The 22,051-nt window shown below is 47.4% G+C and overlaps 1 protein-coding gene across 1 annotated transcript in view; it reads left to right on the top strand.

Annotated features, from left to right (window-relative positions):
• Positions 1–11,463, top strand: part of SYT6 (synaptotagmin 6) — a 31,966-nt gene extending 20,503 nt beyond the window's left edge. The window contains exons 4-7 of the mRNA XM_065854494.2: positions 2,387–2,507; positions 3,839–4,010; positions 4,689–4,839; positions 9,903–11,463. Coding sequence (XP_065710566.1) covers positions 2,387–2,507; positions 3,839–4,010; positions 4,689–4,839; positions 9,903–9,974 — 516 coding nt within the window. The 3' untranslated portion in view covers positions 9,975–11,463. The remainder of the gene's footprint in view (positions 1–2,386; positions 2,508–3,838; positions 4,011–4,688; positions 4,840–9,902) is intronic.
• Positions 11,464–22,051: the final 10,588 nt, after the last annotated feature.

Genomic DNA, 22,051 nt, shown 5'->3' on the forward strand with positions numbered 1-22,051 from the left:
GCTATTCGAATAGCTAGCACTCAACTATTTAATTAATGATTGCACAGCTTGTGAATCAGTGAAACATTTCTGGTTTCAAGTCTGCAAAGCTTATTGATTCAGAGCTTCCATTATTTCCTAAGAGGTATTGATATGAATTTTGAAAATGTCCCGGTGTCTATAATCTGCAAGAAAATAATGTACCCGCAGGACACATTATGCTCTCCTGTATTTATGGTTGCAAAGAAAAGCCTCTCAACCTAACACAATGAGGTCAAAGAACAATTTATGTTAGTTTTATACACTGAGCAGGTCCTCTTGGTGCAAGGAGAGGAAGAGAAGATGAGGTGGTGCCCAGAGGGTGCTCTCATGATCTCATACAGTCCTGCTCCCTTCTGACATCTGTGTGCGAGGCTTCCTGCCCTCACCCCTCCCAAACCAACACAGGCCAGAGAGCAGCCCCGGCCCTGTGAGTTCTCTGGGTGCCAGTTGCTGTTGCAGGGCCAGCACACAGAGGAAGGTCCAGGTGTTCATTTATTTGGGAGTAGAACAACCGTTTCTAATCATAATTTCAGAATACTTTTAAATTATTTTCTGTTGCCAGTAAAGTCTCTAGCGAAGAACGAGGGATGTGGCGGCTGATTGGAGCTGGAGACAGGTGAAAAAGTGGTTTTGCAGCAGGTTCCAGATACTCCTTACCAAGTGCTCCTCAGTGCACTGTTGTTTATTCAGGCTCTTTGTTGTGTCAAGCAATCCATTTTAAAAGAGGACGAGTACCTCTAAAGGTAACGAGAAGTGTCATGGCTTAAAAAGCAAACGCTAATTTCGGGCACACGATTTTTAAGTGGTCATTTAAAGGCACTGTGAATGAATGAGTTAGATGCTGGGGGCTCTAAAAGCTCTTCCATTCGTGATGAAAATGATCCTGGTACCTTAATGAGGTACCTGCAGTGATATATTGTGAGACTAGGGATTTAGCTCCCGGTAGACACATCAAGAGGTTCTAAAGGTAAAAGAATAATAACTCAGCAAATATTTTTCAGCTATTTCATTAGGCCGTGGCTCGAGATCATTTTGTTGCATGGAAAGGGAAGCTGTTCAGGATTCCCTTGGTTCGTTAAGGCGAGGGATCAGAGTGGGAACACTGAGTGGGTGAGAGTATTAAACTCCTATTTACCACCAAATAACAACTTGTGAGAACATTTATTTAGAGACTTAGAAATCTACTCATAGGTTGCTCTGTCCAGAAAACATCTGGCTGCCTCTGTTTCTTTCATACACTCTGCTTGAGAAGATTTTTCAGTTTAATTGCCAGTCGAGTGAAGTTTTGTCAAGAACCAAGACTTTTATAGAATGTTCATTAGTATTCCACACATGTAAGTAGAATAAATATCTAATCCTTGCCTTACCAGAGAACAAGAAGGAAATCATTTGGCAAAAATCTCATCCATCAACAAGATCTGTTCTCCTAACACTTAGCAAGGCTTTAAGTGCCTTTTGCATTTACTTGTCTCTTTAGTTCCATTGCTCTACTAGTAACAGCTACGACTTCTTTTCAGCAGATCATTATATCACATTGAAATGAATCAAATACTCTGTTTCCTAAAATAAACGGGTTGTTTGCTCTACAGATGTGGGATCTGTATGTACAAAATAAGATATATATATATTTTTTAATCCACTTTTGGAAGGTATTTAGAAAGCTTTCTGCTGGCTTCAGATGGTAATGCTTTCTAGTTCAGAGAATACTTTTGGTTGGTTTGGTTTTTTCCCCCGAATTTCCATGAGCAAGGCAGTGATGGGATGGGATGGGATTATAGGGGGTGTAGTAGATAAGGCTGCATGTACGAGAGGCGCTAAGAGCTACGTGTAAAAGTTGTTTTATGGGGCACTGAAAGAGTAAATTGCATTTGCCTCTATGAAACTACCAAACATTTCTGAGTGCCATCTGCTGGCTAATTCACTATTTATGTACATACCTATACATGCCTCATGCTGCGTTTGTGAGCTTTTTGAAGGCATCTCAAAGGGGCTGGCGGTCCGAATGATCGTGATTTTACAACCTTCAAAGCTCAATTGTTACTAGATGGGGCGCTTCTGCTTCTCTTCTGTATTAAAGCCATGACCTCTGGTCTGTAACTACTGAGTAAATCACATTTGGATATCTCTTATTTTTCCTCCTGCTCCTTGTATTCAATTTTAGCCAAATAACATTGGGATACACAGGAAAAATCGAATTCCACAGCACAGCCATATAGTGAAGTGTCATTCGCTTGGAAATGGCAGAATAGAGACAAGGCCGTTGCAGAGCGAGTGCTGCGTGAATCCGGCACGAAGCTTCGCGGTGGGGGCAGCTGAGCTGGTTCTCACACATTTCCAATATAATGTGTTCTCTGTTTTATTGAAGGAAAGCGTGGACCTGGGAGAGATCATGTTTTCCCTTTGTTATTTGCCAACTGCAGGTCGCCTCACCTTAACAGTCATTAAATGCAGGAATCTCAAAGCGATGGACATCACTGGTTACTCAGGTGGGTGCTCCATGGTTGGACGGGCCCCACTGCAGGGCCGTGTCGCCTTTTAAAAGCAGAATTATCTTCAAAAACCATTCTCAAGGGTGATTATATACCTAAATATACTATTCGAGGAGGCTGCCAGCAGTTTGCATCCCCACGGGAGGGTTTGTGGGGTCAAGGCTTTAATGCATCTCTTGGGTTGGATGCTTCAGACACCGACCCTTGTGGATTTACGTGAATAGGGAGTTTTCTACCAGAGAATCCTCTACATCCAGAATCAATCATTTCACCCCAAGATTAGGAAAGGATCATGGGCCACCTGGCTAAATCCCAGGTGAATGTGCATTCCTCTGTACGATGGTCGTATACATTCACAATTCCAAAGAGCCGGCTTGCAAATTCGGCATGCATCAATTCCAGATTTCAACATAGAGTTTCTTCACCAGAGCTCAACATAATTGCATTTGAATTTCGTTGACAACTTGTATAAAAGGCAGAAAAAATACAGCAAAAGACCTTTGCAGAAAACATTTCTATTCTGCTGGAGCTTGGTGCTGTGTACAGTGTTTCTATAATAATACCTTGCACATTTACTCTTGCTTGAAAATGCATCGAAATGGCCTGAGTGCTGTTACAGCAAACAGGAGCTGTTTGTAACTCGGGGCATTCTGCCATGGTCAGCCAGTGAAAGCACATAAAACAGAGCTGCCCCAATGCCTTCTCTTTCTGCTGCCCTCCCACATCGGGAAAATGGGGTTTAAAATTCCCCTGCTCGCTGTGACTCTGCTACATAACGTTAGCAGCTGGATAGTTTTGGTGCAGGAAAGGATCACTGTAAAATAACCCCCTCTACCTGTTTGGATGGTCAAAATGCTTCATTACACTGTATTATTTTAGGCAAATGTTGAAAATGTTATGGGTTTGTTCCGGAGGAAGCGTTGGGTTTGCTGTTTGTGGTCATGCAATTCATGCGAGCTCAAATGCCCCGGTGCTCGTTGTCATCTTCTTTTCTTTATTCGCCATGGGTTTTTGGGTTGAGATGGGGCCTTCCTACACTTTCAGACCCTTATCACAGCAAAACTGGTGGAAATGGCTGGTTTTTTGTTCCAAGTGGGCTGCAGCGCTGGTTCTCCGGTGCCTGAACCTCGTGTCAACACTCACACCAGCACAAGAAATGGTGGGTTTGTCGGGTAAACAGGCATCCTCTTTTCTAAAAGTGCATTCAGAGTTGCCTTTGGCTTGTGGTAATTTACAGTCCATCCTTTGATAATGCTGTTTCTATATTGTGACAGTAACAAAATAAACTTCCATAACCAGAAGGCCTTTTCCTCTCTGCTCCTCTCCAGATCCATATGTCAAAGTGTCTTTGCTCTGTGATGGGCGAAGACTGAAAAAGAAGAAAACCACCATCAAGAAAAACACACTTAATCCCACTTACAATGAAGCAATAATCTTTGACATCCCCCCAGAGAACATGGATCAAGTCAGTCTGCTAATCTCCGTCATGGATTACGATCGGTAGGTGGGAGGCTCTGGAGATGTGGAGGGGAAAACATCCTTTCGGGTGCAGGTTTTCCTGCTCAATAGCCATTTTCCTCAGTATCACAGCCCTGGTTGCACAGCTCTGTGGTACAGAATAATAGAATATTTTGGGTTGGAAAGGACCTTCAAAGCTCATCCAGTGCCCCCCCTGCCATGACAGGGACATCTTCACCAGCTCAGGTTGCTCAGAGCCCCGTCCAGCCTGGCCTGGGATGTCTCCAGGGATGGTTCATCCACCACCTCTCTGGGAACCTGGGCCAGGCTCTCACCACCCTCAGGGCCAACAATTTAATCCTCATGTCCAGCCTGAATCTCCCTCCTTTAGTTTAAACCATCACCCCTTGTCCTCTCACAACAGGTCCTGCTAAAATGTCTGTCCCCATCCTTCTTGTCAGCCCCTTTTAGGATCTATCTCTAGTGAGATACTGTTAAACTCTCCTTGATATTTACAGTTATGGAAAATTACCTGCTAGAATAGTGAGTACAGTAAAATCGGTCCTTTGCTTTATGGCATTTTCTTGAGTGAGCGCTGTGCTCCCCTTTGCTTGTCCTGCAAACCGTTGTCCTGCCTGAGAAATCAAATGTTCTCACTCTGAGCAGCAATTGGTGTGTGAACAAGAGCGATAACCATGTTTCTTCTCTACTGTTCTTCAGAGTGGGTCACAACGAGATTATTGGGGTTTGCCGTGTGGGGGTCAACGCTGAAGGGCTGGGCAGAGACCACTGGAATGAGATGCTGGCGTACCCACGCAAGCCCATCGCGCACTGGCATCCATTAGTGGAGGTAAAGAAGTCATTCAAAGAGGTGCGTGGACAATTCTTCCCTTTTAATGCGTGTGCTGTGCACGGCTGAGCTGGTTCGAGGCTTTCAGAGAGCTGCTGCTCTCACTTGGGAATTTCTGATGGCAGCTGGGGGAATTTTCTCACCAGAAATGAACTCTGGAAAGCAACATCTGCACTGTCTTGAAATAGCTCCTAGAGCAAGGACTGTATTTACAGATGTGACTGTTACTGTATTGTTTCGTTGGGTTTTTTTTTCTATTTTAAATTAGAGATTGAGAGCAGTAAGGGAAGTGAATGCTGTTCTGATTGCAGAACAAATTGTCCAGGGATATTGCCTATTTCAAGTTTCAATTTTTTTCCTCCTGAAAGATTTTTCTGTTGACTCATCACCCAGCCTTTGAGGGAGAATAAATAGAACAAATGTAATTGCTCTAAGCATCTCCAGAGAAAAAGATTCACTTGATGCAGCCCCAGATGATAAAATAAGGCTGAAACGCCTGGGTACCATTTTGACCATCTCCAGCATTCTCTTCCTCCTCGCGCTCCATTTTCTCACGCTCCTATAGAGCTCTTCGGGTTTTTGCCTGATTTAGGTCATAAATTCTGGAGGAGAGCGCTGTGGAAAATGGCACGCATGCTGGTGACACTTCAGGTATGAAAGGGAAGCCAGTATTTGTGGCCAGTGATAGTATAATAAAGGCAATAAAACCTCCCACTGGATCTGGGGTTAAGGAAACATTTTCCCTTAAACTCACAGACAAAGTACATAACAAAAAGCATCTTGTTTTCCCTTTGAAGTTCAGATACTGAACTCTACTGGAAGGCAGACACCAGGCTTGGTTGTTCTCCGCAGTACTTCAAATTAATATGCATTGAACCCTGTTTCTTAGAAATCTTATCTTTTCCCTTACAAGAACGCAAATCGTGCTCAGTGCTCTCCATCCCAGCTCAGATTCATGGGGCTGGTTTCTGCCATTTGTTTCTCTGAGTGTTTGTGGCTGTAGCCGTGTAAGTTGATGCCGGCAGCGCCCGAGCTGAGCTCTGCAGCCCTTTTCATTACCGCTGCTCCCCGGGTGGGGATTTCTGTATCGCAGACAAAACGCGGCCGTAGGGCCCCATCCAGAGCCAGGGTTTATCAAAGGAATCTCACAGAATCCCAGAATGTCAGGGATTGAAGGGACCTGGAAAGCTCATCCAGTGCAATCCCCCCATGGAGCAGGAACACCCAGCTGAGGTTCCACAGGAAGGGGTCCAGGCGGGTTTGAATGTCTGCAGAGAAGGAGACTCCACAACCTCCCTGGGCAGCCTGGGCCAGGCTCTGCCACCCTCACCAGGAAGAAGTTTCTTCTCATATTTAAGTGGAACCTCTTGTGTTCCAGTTTGGACCCATTGCCCCTTACCCTGTTATTGGTTGTCACCGAGAAGAGCCTGGCTCCATCCTCCTGACACTCACCCTTTAGATATCTGTAAACACTAATGAGGTCACTCCTCAGTCTCCTCTTGTGCAGCTCCAGAGCCCCAGCTCCCTCAGCCTTTCCTCACACGGGAGATGCTTTGCTCCCTTCAGCATCTTTGTTGCTTCCTAGAGCTGGGTTAGTTACGGCAGTGGGAAAGCGCAGCAATCAATATCTTAGTGTAAGACACATTGGAGATATGTATAGCAGATAATGGAAACTTGAAAATTCACACGAGTGGTTTCACGATCTCATATTTGCACCACTGTAAATCGCGATTAACCCCCCAGGTCAGCTGTGCAGAACTGGTGTAAATCACAACAGAACTGAACCGATGTGCCAGTGGTGTGTAACGGTGATATTGCCTCTGGGCGGTGAATTCGCCTTTCCATGCCCAAACGCTGGAATCGTCTGCATGATCCACAGCTGTCTGAGCAAGGAATGCGTGCCATGGAGAGCTGGTGATCTGGTTTGGATCAGTTTACTTGATTCCTGTATCATCCGTAGCACCTCACAGCACGATACCCACCGCCACATCTGACCCAGGGGCAGGAGTTCTTTCTCCTGTTAGTCATTTATATGACTTTACTACACCGTTTTTCAGGTGGGAGTTGGAAAGAAGGACTCCTGTAAAGTTTTTAATAATAGATAGAAAGAAAAAGACATAATTATTGTGACGAAATTCAGAGGCAAAAAAAAGAAGGCACGTAAGATGACTCACCTTCTAACACACACTTTGAAAAATGCTGCTGAGCCCCCAAGACTTTAGAAATAAACCAACTGAGTGAATCATTTCACCCCCCAGTGCACAGGTCAGGAGCTCTGCTTAAAAGAAAGGGAAAAAAAGCCTCTGATCGTCTGTTCTGGTATTTGTGCCACAAGCTGGTGCACAGAGCCAGCAAGCAAATGGCTCCTGTATTTATTTGCCCTTACAAGTTTTAGCACTGCTGTCTGCAAATCCCTCGTGGAGCTTAAAAAGAACAACCCCAAACAAACCCCACAAACATGAAAAGGCGAAGGCTCCTGCACAGAAACGAGTGGGAAATTGTATTTGTTGATTACAGCGTCATCTTTTCCGTATGTGTTTGTGCATCTTTTAAAAGCAATGTGGATCTGTATCGTCAGCTCTGAGTCCCTGTGCACATGGAGGCCATCCAGGCCGGCTCATCTTCATCATCTTCATCTTCATTATCTTAATAATCTTCAGAGCGTTTGCTGCTGGGCACCGGCAAATGGAGCGTTTGCTTTCTCGTTGATCCTCGCGGTCTCTGTTTGCTCTACCGATTCGTTACGGCTTCTGCCGCACATCCGTGTCTTTCCTGATCGAGCGCTTGATCTTGAGCCGAAAGCAGGGAGCTGGGATTGAATTGTCTCTTTGAAAGCATGAACCGGCAAGCAGGTGACTGGAGCCGTTGAGCCGGAGCTGCTCAGTCCTGCTGCCACCTCAGGGCTGCAGATGGGGGGAGAAAAGGTGGGGGAATCCCGAATTTCGTTGTTAATCACACACGAGCCGCCCTGCCTGGCGTGCCTGGAAATCCTCCAGCCACAAAAGCAGCTTGTTGACGTGTTCTGACTACAGCTCAGGATCCCAGGTTCTGGTGACATGATCAGGAAAACCATCACCAGATGTTCCTTGGCTGTCCAGGACACTGGGCAGCATTGGGCCGGATCCACCAGACGCATTTCTGCGCTACCACAGCCCAAAATCTGCATTTCTGGGTCAGCAACGTGACTCAAGTCTGTTCTCTGTGTGCCAGCATTGTTCTTTCTCCTCTTCTTTGCTTTAGCCTTCAGGGAAACTTGCTTCTCTTACATTTCATGTCTTTGCTTGCTCCATATTTATCAACAGTGAATAACAAACTGTAATGACTGCGCTTCTTTAATGACCATCATCAGTAAAAAGAGAACATATGCAAATGAATCATTAATTGCAGGCTTGTAAGTACTATCTTCCTCACACAGCTGGTTAGAAGGGGAGTTTGTGAGCACAAGATGAGAATCCCACTCGCTGTTGCGTATTTGAAGTTATTCTGATGATCAACTCTTGGCCTCAGCACAAACCTGTTCCCATTTTGATCCCCGAGGTCCCGCTGGGACCTGCTGTTGTGGCTTCACCCCCCAGGTGTCCTGCAGCCATCCCACCCATTGCTGCTTCCTCCATCCGCCGGGTGAAGTGAGGTGTCTATAAAGAGAACTATGAAATCACAGCACGTCTTCCCAGACTTTGAAGAGGACTTCTGAACATTGGAAACGTCTCTGTTATCCACGAAAGACAAACTCTAATATCGTAGGGTATCATCCCCAGCACAATGCAAAATGGGTCTTTGATGTTGCCAAGTCCCTCTGACATTCAGCATGGGAGCATTTATTTGTTTAAAATATTTCTCCAGATAAAACCCACTAACTTTGCTGAGAGCTAAGTCATGCCCATAATGAAGAACAACCATTTATCTTTAAAGCTATGCAAAACCGGCCTCTTCCAGACTTTTGGGCATGTTTGACTCTCATTGAACTGACTGTTAATTACGCAATGAATGGTTCACCTTTTCTAATTACAAGAAGGGAAAATATCTGCTGGTTCCCCCTGGCACATTGGCCACTTGAATCTACTCTCAGAAGAGGTTTTATCACATTTTGGAGTGGCAAAACTCACTGTAACTGCAGGCAGAACAATGCAAAGAGCATGCAGAGGACCCTACCATTTCTGTCTACATAGTGCATGCTTGGCCCATGAGTTACTTTGCTTTACACTGGCTGCTCTCTTCGGGGAAGGAAATTTGCTGAATCCTTGACCCTGTCTTGCTTTGTAACCAACAAGATACATATTGTGAAGCGAATGATACAAACCAGCCTCCGGAGCTGGGGCCAAGTGGACACGGAGTCTGTGCCCTGCACGCCTGACTCGAATGAGTTTTCACCCATAGAAATTAAATTTGTATACGCTAGAGCATTAATATTATCCAGCAAAGAGTTTCTGCTTATGTAGGAGAGGAGGCAGTTGTTCGGGGGAGTACGAAGCAGTGGGAGCATTATGCCTCCTGTTGTCTCTGGGAGATGCCTGTCATTTGTCATTTGAATTTAATAAAACAAGACGGTGAGATGGGTGAGTACTCAAAAGCTTGAGGAGTAATGGTTTTGAGTTATAATAGTAGCCCCCAAGGCAGATGAGTTGAAATTTATGATCCCATAAGTATGGCAAAAAAATGTTTGCTCTATCCATTGACTCTTTGATCTGATTTTCGCTTTGAGAAATGTCTCTGGCACTGTGGGCACAGGTTCTGTGCAGTAAAATTACCAGCCTGGAAAGACTCAAGTACTTTTGCAATTAGGCAGTATTTCTAAAACAAAAAGGCAACCAGGAAACAACTAAACCGAGAGCAAGCTTTGTCTTCACAGCACACACAGAGAGCGCTTATTTTGCCTTTCGTTTTGTGAATTGATTTACAAAGCGATAAAGTAAATTGTTCAGTAATTCTTCCTGAGTGGTTAAACGCGGGCGGTCAATAAGTTGAAACACGCTATAGAGTAAATGAGGATGTTGCAGAGCAGGAGATGGGCAACGAAGCGATGTGAAGAATTTCAAATGACGGCTCCGGTTTGCTTAGACGTGATTTCTCTTGTGTCCCTGCAGTGGCACAGCCGGGCAGCGAGCTTCGACAGCCAGGGCTCCTGTCCCTCGCCCAAACCACCACCCAGCCCGTGATACAGACGGCAGCGAGGAAAATGGGACTAAACCAAGTTATTTTTGCACTTGGCCTACAGTCTCAGTAATTTGTTGCTGAGTGGCACTGGCAGCAGCGAGACTTTCCAGTCTGGCTGTTCCCACGTAAGTAAAGGCAGAAACCCGTTCCGTGGTCAAATATGTCTTTGTCTAATACGTCTCCCAAGGTGATGTTTATTTTCTCGTGGCTTTCACTGTATGGATCCGTTTCCAGAGGAAGAAGGTAGACTGAGACATGAGCTGGAGGTTTGGTATGTAAAACCAACATGTAAAATAGTTTTTAGTCTGTATGAAGGCTGGAAAAGCGCAAAGATGCTCTGAGTGTCTACAGAGAGCACGGGTGGCCGGGGGAGGGGACCCTGGACCGGTCCCACCTGGAAGAGCAGCAGCAGCAGCAAAAGACACACGAGACCTTGGGATCTGCGAGCGGTTCTTTCCTCTTGTGCTCAGCCCAAACCCAGCAGCGTGTCCGCAGGTTTCCTCTTCACGTAGAGGTGTTCATGAGCTGTTAGAAGTTTGTGCGGTGTGTATCCCAAATTCCTTTCATCATATATAAAAAGATGCTGTTGATTCCTCTGGGGAGAATTCTTTGTTCCTGTGTTTGAAGCCTCCCCAGAGCTTCTTGCATGAACAGTTTCCTAAGACCCCTTCGTAGCTGCTGCTCATTCCTCCCGTGCATCACCACGTTATCCGGAGTGGAGAGAATTGCGTTGCCCCAAGTCCAAGTGGGGCTTGGACATAAAGGGGGAAGATGTTAGAGAAATGGGTGACATCCTTGCATGAGCACTAGGTCTTCATTTCTTATATCATCCTAGTAGTAAAGGGTGAACAAAAGGGTAGAGGGAAATATAGAAACACAACCAATATTAAAAAAAAAAGCTTCTAAATTTTTTTCTTGAACTATCAGCACTTAATGAAAAAAGTTTCTAAGGCCAAATCCCTGGAGGAAGATCAAGTTTTGAAAATAAAATGAAACTTTAGAGGCCAAGAATGAAGTTAAACATCCCGACCATTGGCTTTGCGAACACAGCTAAACTGGCTGATCTTTATCAGCCAGACGTGGATTTTGGACACTTTCTCATCATGGATTTTTCTCCAAGTTAATAAGGACATTAGTGCTGTTTGTTCCACTGTAATTAAATTAAGTACATGCAAATATTTTGGTTCCGAGTTCAAATTTGCTGGCAAGGCAGCCATTTCTCCTCACTTCAGGCTGGCAGAACTGCACACATTGGCCACCACCTTCAGGTCAACTTCAGTTTCCATCTCCTAAACGTCACAGCATCAGCCTTCACCGAACACCACGATTAGCAGAGAAGGGTGTATTTCTGCATTGTTTTTCTGAGTAAGATGAATCCTTTGTTCAGTGAAGGACAAACACATAATTTCTCATCACACCTTGTGTCTTAATTCTCTTTTATGTGCCACATGCTATAGAAGCAGAAACTCAATAAAATTATTTGATTTGTAAGCCTTGCCTCGTCTGGTGAAATACTTCGTCTTGCGAAAGCGGTAACTGTCTGTTATGTGATTTTGGACGGTTACAGTAATCACAGCAGATGCTATAAAATGTGATAATGACAGACCTTTGCATGCTGTGATTTGAAGCAGCGACTCCTTAGGCATAGAATTTGCAGTTCTCGCTTGTCCTGGGACAGCCAACACGCATCCCTTGGGGAATTGCTGAGCGCTAATCACAGAGAAAAGAAATATATATATATATATTTCAAGCACTTAGAGTTCATTGAAACAAAAAAGGGGCAGAAATGCGTTAGCTCACAACATAAGGAGCACTGTACAATTCTACCGAAGGACATGGCTGGGGATGCCCCTTTAGCAGACAACCCATCCTTCCTGGGAACGTTCCAGGTCTTCTAACCACGCAAAATAATTGATTTACAACGACGGTTGATTCAAAAACCAACCATGAGCCCCCTGAACCTTGACCTGAGCTGACCTGAGCCCGGGGTGTTGAGCACCATGACTTGGAAATGCCTCTTTCAGGTTTGCAGATCAAAGCACCCGCATCAAGCGCCGTCCCCAGGAGAAGTCCCAGCTGTCCCAGCTGGATGCCAGGATGGCACTTGACAATCATTAACCGCTCTAACCCACTCAAATCCTTTTCTTTAATCCCAGCTTCTTGGTTTTTGGCATTTTCTGTATAATCTCTGTCTCTTATCCATTCTCCTTGTTATCTAGGATTTAGTCAAAACATACGTGGGGTTTGACACAAAGCTGCTATTTTTAATCCTCGCTTCACACCGATAATCAATTTGCACTCAATACTGGCTGTCACTTGCGTTACTGGAAAACTGGATCTCACGCTGGTGAATAACACCCACGGCGGGGTAGTTCAACCCCCTACACTTATATTTTAACTGCTGAGATCGTGCCACGTCCCTTGGCGAGGGGATAATCAAACCATTGTGTGTTTGTCATCTCCTCAGCGCAGCCACTCGAGAAGATTGGTCACACTCATGGAGACGAGACACACCGTGCGAGCACAAATATTTCCCTTTCATCTGGAGAGGGATTATAACTCTGAAAAGGAGCTGAGCCTGGCACAAGTGCCATCCCAGGATTAGCTAAGTTGCTTTCTTGCTCCTTCTCTCAACCATATGATAGTAACTCATGGAGAAGTTTAAATTATCACCAAACAAAATCAGGACGATGACCCCAGGGCCATGTCCCATGGGAGACTTTGCCATTGTGAGACTCTCGCTCCTTCAGACCTCCCTGGAAAGGTGAATTTCAGGCTGTGGATGATGTCCCCTTATCTTTTTAGTTTTAGCCTCATAGTCTCCAATTTCATAGAGAAATGACGGACTGCAGGAGGAGTTAGAGGCACTGAAATGAAGGCGGCCACTTATTAACGATCACTGCTGGTTTAATGGTGGGGACACAGGGAGAAGTGAAACCCCACTCATCACAAGGGGTCAGAGGGGTGAGGGACCGTCCCAGCCAAGTGCCCTCCCACCCGTTTGAGAGCAAAATAACTTCATACGTGAGGGGAAAATAAAAAGGTGAAAAATCCCCCAAAGTGGCACTCTAAAAGTGACCATTAATTTCTAATTATGGAGCGCTCCTCACAGGTAGGCAAAAACCACCCCCCCAAAACCTTCTATTGACACATAGTCACATATCCCCAATCCCATACACACACCGGTCCTGCTTCTGTCTTTAGTTCAAGTATCTTCAGATACTTTTGCCTCACTTATGTCATAAGGTGATAAATCAGACAGCAAATTATAGCTCGTTTAAGGAAAGTATAGCCCTGATCCCTGAAATTCTTATCTCAGCTCTCTAGTTATTCTTCATTTTTTGTACTTTTGCTATTTGCCCTCTTAATTGTCTCTCTAATCCAGCAGTCCTAGACTTCTCAGTCTCATTTTGCTACAGGTTTTTCTCCCCCGGGTCCCTGATCATTCTTCGTGCCATTAAGATTATATATATCAGTACAGTTGTGCACTTACTTATTTAAATGCCAGGTCAGGGATCTAATTTCTAGTTATAATGCATCACGCAAGGATGACCTCATTGGGACAAGAAACTGTCATTTATAGAGTCACAGCTCCTGGATGCACAGAACAACGACAACGAAAGGATAGTCTAAATTTTGCAAAAAAAAGGTAATATGTAGGTTGTTTTTCCAGGGTGAGCAGCACCCCAAAATCAGGGTTGTTGAGAGTGCTGCGGGTGAGCCTGTGCAAGGTGGAGCTCAGCTGGTCTTTGCAGATGCACAGGCTTAGGAAAGCTGGATCTTTGTCCAAGTGTAGCTCTGCAATCAGCCTTCGGTGGCAATAGCGCTGCTTGGATATTCCACAAATTGTTTGTTTGTTTGTTTGTTTTCTCCCTGGACTTCTCCCAAATATAGTTTGTAATTATATTCTATAGCTTTATATATATATATATATATCTATATACACATACAGACAGTGCGTTAGTCATGCAAATATAATTACGCATCTTATGTTCCCGAGTCATTCGTCATGAAAAACACGGAATTTAAAGCACATGTATTACGAAAACCCAGTGTAGGCTCCTATTAAAAATGCAGTTCATTAAAGCTCATAAAGTACCTTAGGATGGGTCAAGGCAAATCCTGAGAATGCTCTGTTGCCGTGGGAACAGCCGGCACCGGAGCCAAGTGCAGACGCGGTAACCTGCGGCATCAGAAACCAACGGGAAAATATGATTAGGAGACAAAGCCCCCCAAAACAGACACCCTGAGATCCCCATGGGCCTTCCCAGGGCTGTGTCCCCATGGAGGGGACCCGTGGGCCAGTGTGAGATGGGTCAGTGGTACCGGGGAAACATCCCACAGCAAATCAGTGACCGGGAAATATGACCCAGTCATCAAATCCACATATGCAAAACACTTTCTGGATTGTTAGTTGCTTCTGAAGCCGAAGACTTCCTCCTAATCTCCCGTTAGCAACTGCGCATCCCTCTCCGTTTCAAATTCCCTCAGAAGCTGAGGGTTTCTTCACTGCCATGAGGGACAGAGTGGAAGAGCTGTAATTAATTAAGTCGGTTTGCTAACATTACTCTACATGGCTTACATAAATGAAGGAGGATTTTGCTCATTGCTCTGCTGATTTCCCCCCTGATGCTGGAGACCACTCTGCCCGCCCCTCCAGCCCCTGGACCCCAAACGTCCCGTGGTGTCCCCCTCCCAGCTCCCCGTGCCAGCCCGATGGGGGCTTTGGTCCCACAGACCTCATCCCATGTCACAGGTGCCCTGCTCGGCCTCGTGCACATTGGAAACCCCTCGAGATTCAGGCGGGACATGAAGAAGAAATTGTTGCCCGTGAGGGCAGTGAGAGCCTGGGCCACGTTGGTGGTGGCTGAACCACCCCTGGAGACATCCCAGGCCAGGCTGGACGGGGCTCTGAGCAACCTGAGCTGCTGAAGATGCCCCTGCTCATGGCAGGGGACTGGACTAGATGAGCCTTGAAGGTCCCCGTCAACCCCAGCTGTAATACTCTATAATTCTACAAAAGCTGTTGCACCAGGCACAGCAACCCGGGCACGGCCCCTGCCTGCTGGAGATGAATTAACGCAGCTTTTCTAGGACATAATCATTACAGAAACCAGGAGGACCTTTCTGCCTGTTGCTTTATCTAATGAACCGCTAATTGCTGCGCGCTGTGTATGTTCTGCAGGGCTGCCGAGCTGCTCTGGCTGCCTCCATCTGATGGAGATGGCCCCTCTATGGGGATGAGCTGCCCCGACCCTTGGGGCTTCTCCTTCCTAGTGCCTCAATGCGGGGAAAAAAATCACATAGCCACTAAATAGCATCCTGCAACCAGGAGCTGAGGTGGTCTGTATTCCAGATTAATGGTCTGGTGCTGGTGTGGGAGAAGGTCCTTCCAAGCTCGTTCCATAAGGCGATGCCAGCAGTGAGGGCTGTGGGGCTGCCCCTGGGGCTCTTGGATGCTCCTGCGCTCACCAGAAACCTCCACAGCAACATCTCCTGCCCCATAGCTAAGGGTGATGCAGCTGCAGGCTGAACTGCTCCTTGGTCCCAAGCCGGGTTTCTCCTCATGAGCAAAGATGTCAAAAACTCCAAAGGACATCGTTATTATCCATCATATATCCACAGCACTTAAAAAAATCGAGCTGCTTTCTGAAACCTGGAGTTTCCCTGGTGTACGTGAACGATCGGCCAAAAATAAGATGTTTTCCACAGCAAAGGCAGTCCCAGCGCTAACAGGTATTTGTGCTGCCAGAAGCAGGGTTGTCAGATATGTCAGCAGCAAACACCCTTCAGGGTGAACCACGGTTGGGTAGATCAGATTTAATAAGGATTTCTTTAGAGGAAAACTAAAACATGAGAATTTAAATCTAAAATACCCTCATTCCCACCCCAAACCATGTCTCCTTGGTGGCAGAACAGTGGTAGGAATGGAGTTGATGATGCAATTCAAGTAATTATTTCCTAAAATTACCTCTAAGGCTGGGAAGGTGGCTCTTGCAGCGAAAGGAGAAATGGAGGGGCCAGCAATGCCAGAAATTGCCTGGATTCCCTCTGAGCATCACCCGGGGACGCTGCAGGGTCAGCACACGGCACGGTGACACCGCGCCCCAGCTGCGCAAAATGCATGGGATTTATTGGTACCGACGTCTCTTGATTAAATTATAGTTCTTCCTTCATTTTTTTGTGTCGCGAGCTGAAAATTTCAATTTCCGAGGCCAGTTTGGCTCAGGAGGGGAAAGAAGCTGGAGATGGCAGATGACACCGACACGGAGGTGGCTCAGTTGTGGAAAACTGCTTTTCATTTAAAGCCCTGATTTCCTGAAAAACTGCGGTCGAGGAAGAGCCGGCAATTCAGCACAAAGCTGTGAGGACAATTGTCTGCAGGAGCCGGTCACAAAGCCCAGCTCTGGCCTGTGTGCTTGGCTGTTACGAGCTCTCCAGGTCGCAAGACTTGAAGCAATTTTAGGTTAAAAGGGAATAAAAAGAAGGAGAAGGACTATGAAAGTCATGGGCACTTGGCAAGGAGCTGCTGCCTGGAGGTCAGGGACTGGATTTCCGCCATAAAATGGATTAGTGTTTATTTCTTAGTTCTCATTTTCCCCTTAGTGCCTAATTATGTATTAAAATATCGCATTCCCATTGAGAGGGAAGAGACCATGAAGATTATTGGTTCCAACCATTAATCCAACACCGGAATTAACCCATGTCCCCTAGAACCTCATCCACACCTGGTTTCCTTGGACAGACGCTCCTCCAGTGCCTTTGCCTCGTGGACTTCATCAGACTTCACATTTTCACTTGCCCGAGCGATTCCATACAAGAGCTCATCATTTTCATTTACCAGGGCTACTGGGCAATTTTGGAGAAATCCATTTAACTGAGCAATTAGCGAATCAGTAGCATAGCTCCGCATTTTACCAGAAACAGAAAAATCGGTAATTTCTGTTTGTTTTGACCCTACCTCTGTAGTAATGGCAGCAATTTTCTGTAATAATCGCAGTTACCATGGTTATACCTCCCTCCGCATTGTCAGACATTGTCAGAAAGACACGGACCTTGTGCTGGCACAGCCATGGGAAGGCAAAGGGGCTGGAGACCCCAAAATCAGTGCTTCATTGAGCCCCAACACACAGGGCGGGAGTTGGATGCAAACAGAGAAATAGAACTTACCTTGTGTTTCTTGGAGCTGGCCCATGGTCCCCACAATGCAGGTGGTGCTGGGCAAACCCAAACCCTCTGCAGTTTTGCTTCGGGAGGATTTCTTAAGCAGAAAATTCGGATCCATTCCAGCATGGCTCTGGGGAGCTGATTTTCAGAGAGGAAAGAAATTAAAGAACTGCTTAGCTGAATAAGCTGAGCTGGTGGTTTTGTGTCCTCAGGAAACATCTTCAATAATGATAGCATTAGTAATAATAACACCCCAAAGAAAATCCTGGTGAAATCGCGTAGACGCCAGGATGCGTGAAATCCCTGGGATGGTGTGAGCTGCCTGCCTGGGTCTTCCTCATGTGTGATCTCCTTCTTGGAGAGAGATGGGTGTATTGCCCCAAAAGGGAGCAGTGTACACGGGGTAATCCGTCTTGATCAAAGCACTGAAAATAACTGCAAATTCTGTTAGTAAATTAAACTGTCCAGAAAGTAATGAAAGTTTGCGTGTGCCACAAAGCACAGCTCCTCTGACAGGGCTGTGAGCTCCAAAGGCAAAGGTTTTATGTTTCATTGCCCTGTCGAGGGGAAAGGAAGGAGCGGACACTGGGAAGCTGGTTCTGCAACAGCCTCGTAGTTCTGCAGAATCCAGCTTTCTAAAAGAAATCTCAGTTTCTGTCTTTTTCTTTGAGCTGCAGCACATTTCCCCCATCACCGCACAAGCAATGATGGAGGCGGAGGGGGTGTGAGTGTCGTGGAGGGTTTTGGGGGCCCGCAGTGGGAGGTGTGAGGGACAAGGGGCAGCTCTGTGCTGTGGGGGGGATGGCAGGAGCCAGGTTTGGTGTTTGAGGAGGAAAAGTGGGGCTGGGACAAGTGGGGCAAACTGAGCACAGCCACGACCCGACGTGCTCATCCTCAAATCTCAGCATCAGCATCTCCCCCAGGCAGAAATGACCAGGGATGAGGGGACCCCAGAGGTGTCCCCGCCCCGGGCTGAGCACCTGCAGTCATGGAACCGTCTCTGTGCCCAGACACCCCAGGAAAACCTCCCCTCGCACCTTGTGGTTCCCATCCCTTCAGATCCCCCCACTACACTCACACTCCTGGGTCCCTCCTGTCCCCAAATCCTTTGTAGCTCCCTGAGCTCCCTGACAATGCAAAAATCAGAAATAGCTGGGAGCTGTGATTGAGCACACACATTTAAATCCCTGTTACTAACCAGAAGACCCCACTTTCAGTGGAAGACGATGATCTCCATGTCAGAAAGCAAAAGCAGGCTGACCTCCGGCTCAGCACACCTGGCCAGATGCTGGCAGCGCTCAGAGGAGGCAGATTTAGGTGCAGCTCAGCCCACACGGACACGGAGTAACAGGCCTGAGCTCTCCCTCTCTGCAGCAAAGCTCCAAGCAAACAACGCTGGTGAACTTGGTTGTGCTCACTCTACATTTTCATTAGAAAGTGCGAAGAACCGTGGGCAAGCTGCTGCCATTGCGTGTCCCTCTTTGCACGTCCGAGTTCATCTCGAGCTCCAGCGTCCTCCCACTTCTGCTGCCAAGTCCTGGATAAAGCGCTTTGTTGCCTCCCAATCCATGTGTGATGAGTTAGACCTCAACCAGATGTTACGTGGGCAGAAATACCTATTTGAAGTTAAAAGCCTGTGATTATACTCACCAACCAGCCATTAAGAAAGTATTAAATGGAGAAATTATCCCCCCTTCTTGTTTCAATACAATAGCATCTCTATAATACACTTGTTTAAGTTGCCTGCTTTTAATGTTAGTTCCCTTGTTTCTAATACTACATGCAGAACCATTTCACTTTATCAATAGCTCCTGTGAACTGGAAAAAGACTCAGGGAGGGGAAAAAAAGCCAATATCCTTGAGAATGAGACAAAGGGGAAAAAATTAGCCAGAAGAGCTTGCTTTCTCTGTCCTACTGTTAACATAACTTCTCAATTTACTTTATCAGATTGCCTTCCAAAAAGAAGTTATTTTTCAAGAGGAGCAGAGATGAAAGGGATTATTACTTACAGAGACGACTCTTTAAAGAGATAAAATGTCTGGCAATTAAAGTACAAGGAGCTGCAGACTCACAAGGAGGGCGGTGGCCTCACTGGAGCAGACACATTAGCATATTTTCCACTAACCCCTCGTTACAGGAGGTGATAAGTGGCTGTGAAGCTGCCGAGGGTCCATCCCGCCCACAGCCGTAGGGAGGGGTCCCCCCCTTGTCCCATCACTGGCTGAACGGTCCCGTGTGCCTGCAAATGAAGGTTTTTAGCAGCCTCCGGTGGGGGACAGGGGCTGCTGCAGCGGCTGCAGGTGACCTGGACGGTGGAGCCGCTGTCACCGGTGACCTGGGCGACAACGCTGCGTTTTCCTCGAAATCCGCTAATTTGGGAGGGACCGGCCGGGCGGGCAGCGCTGGGGCCGGGGCTGCGCGGAGCCACCGGGAGCGGCCACAGAAGCGACAACCCCGGTTCTAAGGGGACCCCGCCGGGGTCCAGGGCAGGTGCTGCCCCCTCGAATCACCCCAGCCCACTGGATTGTCCCCGGGTCACCGGCTTCTACCAGGGTGGGGCCGGCAGCGGCAATTAACACCTATTAAAACACCTGGAGACCTGATAATCCCAGCAGCTGTGGCACAACCGTTGCTTTCTCCTGATAGGGTCGATAAATGTTTAAAGAAGACAAAAAAAGAAATCAATGAGCCCTGGCAGGAGGTGAACTCTTGTGTTTGCTGGCACCAAAGCCCACTGGGTGCTTGGGGGGTTGGTGGTGAGAGCTTGGCCCAGGTTGGCAAGAGGGGTGGTGGATGAAGCATCCCTGGAGACATCCCAGGCCAGGCTGGACGGGGCTCTGAGCAACCTGAGCTGGTGAAGATGTCCCTGCTCATGGCAGGGGGGGCACTGGGGGAGCCGGAAAGATCCCTCCAACCCAAACCATCCTGTGAGTCTATGGTTCTGCCACCTGCATCCATGTCACAGTGTCCTTCTCGGCTCACTGTGGTTTGCTTGGCCCCCTTTGGGAGACCAGGACCACAGCGAGGGAGCTGCTGTTCTTCACCCAAGCCGCCTCCAGCCAGCTCGCAGTCGAACCACTTTTGATGATCAAACATGTGATTTTTGTCTAAGTGTTTGCCAGCAAACGGAGATAATGCTGTTCTGCTTTATGGGGGTTATTCCAAGGATTAATTAGTTGATGTTTCTTGAAGTACTTTGAAGATGTGGAGTGCTAGATAAGTGCTGCGCTTTATAAGCTGTTCAGGCACTGCAGTTATTTTTCCATTTTGCTTCTCATCCCCAAAGTGTTTGTACAAAACACATTCCACATGAGCGTGTGGTTACTGCAGGCACTCGTCACGTCGGGGTTTTGCAGGGTGGCAGCAGACGGCCCACCCACCCTCATACCAGCAATTTCCCCTGTTAGTGAATGTGTCCCAAAGGAGAGAAGGCAGAAGCCTCTGTCCCCCCACCCCACAGCACTCCCGTCCATGGGACACATCCCCACCAGCACAGGCAGCATCATTTGGGGGTGCAGCAAGAGCCCCCCATCACCGCTTACAGCGATGTAAGCCAGGTTGACGCTGAGCCGGAGGGCGCTGCACCTCCCGGGCAGCCCGTGGAGACAGAAACCTCTTTTCCTCCCATTTCATGAGCAGTTTTTGGCAGCGAGCGCAGGGTCTCAGCTCTTGCGGAAGGAACGCACATCTCGTTTTGACAGGCTGACCTTTGCGTCTGCTCCTGGCTGTTCCCAGCGAGGGGAGCACAACTACATGGGGTTTGTGCCCCTCTTGCCATGGCAATATGAAGCTTAATGAGTGAGATTTTCTAACGAGATTAAAATAGTTGCCGGGCACGTGATGCTCAGCACAAGCAGGACTCTGGCCACTGCCGCCATGGGTTGGACCTGTGAGTACGAGCACCGGTGTCTCAGGGGAGCGAGGGTCCCACTGTGCAGGACTCGTTTCAGGTTAGGAGATGGTTCCTGGTGCAGAATTGTTGCTGCCCCATCAATTTTAATTCAAGCTAAAAAAATCATTGGCATAATTATTTACAACTGTGCAATTTCTGAAAATTATATTTCTGTTACCTTAGTTATTGATCTTGAAAAGGGCTATAAATTGACTTGACAGTTCACATAGTCCTTCACACTTGGATAATTTCTCTGCTCGACTTGCACTGTGTGTTGAACTTTCAGCACCATCCAATTACAGTCATTCGAAGTGTGTGTTTAAACATTCTTCTTATGCAACCAAAAGATACTTTGATTGTAATACAGAAGAACTCGAAGCGAATATTAAGTCACCTCCATGTGGCCGGACAGCTTGGGTGCGGGGGGGTGGCACAGACCCGGCTTTATGGCAACATGGGGGTGTCGTGGTTGTTCCTGGAGGGCGGGTGGCCCCAGGAGACACCAGGTCCTTGGTCCCCATGGGGCTGGGACCTCCCTGGGGCGCCCAGGCAGCTCCGTGGCCTCTCGCTGTGAGGGCTCCCTATTGCAACATGGGCAGGATGTGACTCCTGCCCCACCAGACCAGCTCACGGCTTCATGTGTTCAGTGTTTGTCCCCAGGACTCATCTCTGATGGGAAGAAGGGACGCTCAACAGCACACAGACACCTCGTAATTCCTTCTCTGTGCTCTCAGGCCGCTGTGACAGGAACAAATCACAGCAAATCTGGGTTTCTGGGGGACTCATGGCACCTCTGGCCAGAAACGGGCCCAACACGGCACCTTCGGGGTGCGGTGCGAGTGGTATGAGTGGCACAGTCCCTGCTGGGTGATGTGACAGGGACTGGAAGGATGTGGCCTGGTGGCCACGTGGGGCTGTGCCCATGCCCAGGTGCAGCCCTGGTGCTGGTGACAGGGTCTTGAGCCCCGGCAGTGCTGGAGCCGCCATCCTGGGGGCTCCAGACCTGCCCCATCTCCTTT

The sequence above is a fragment of the Patagioenas fasciata genome, chromosome 21 (genome assembly GCF_037038585.1).
Source record: "Patagioenas fasciata isolate bPatFas1 chromosome 21, bPatFas1.hap1, whole genome shotgun sequence".
Lineage (NCBI taxonomy): Eukaryota > Metazoa > Chordata > Aves > Columbiformes > Columbidae > Patagioenas > Patagioenas fasciata.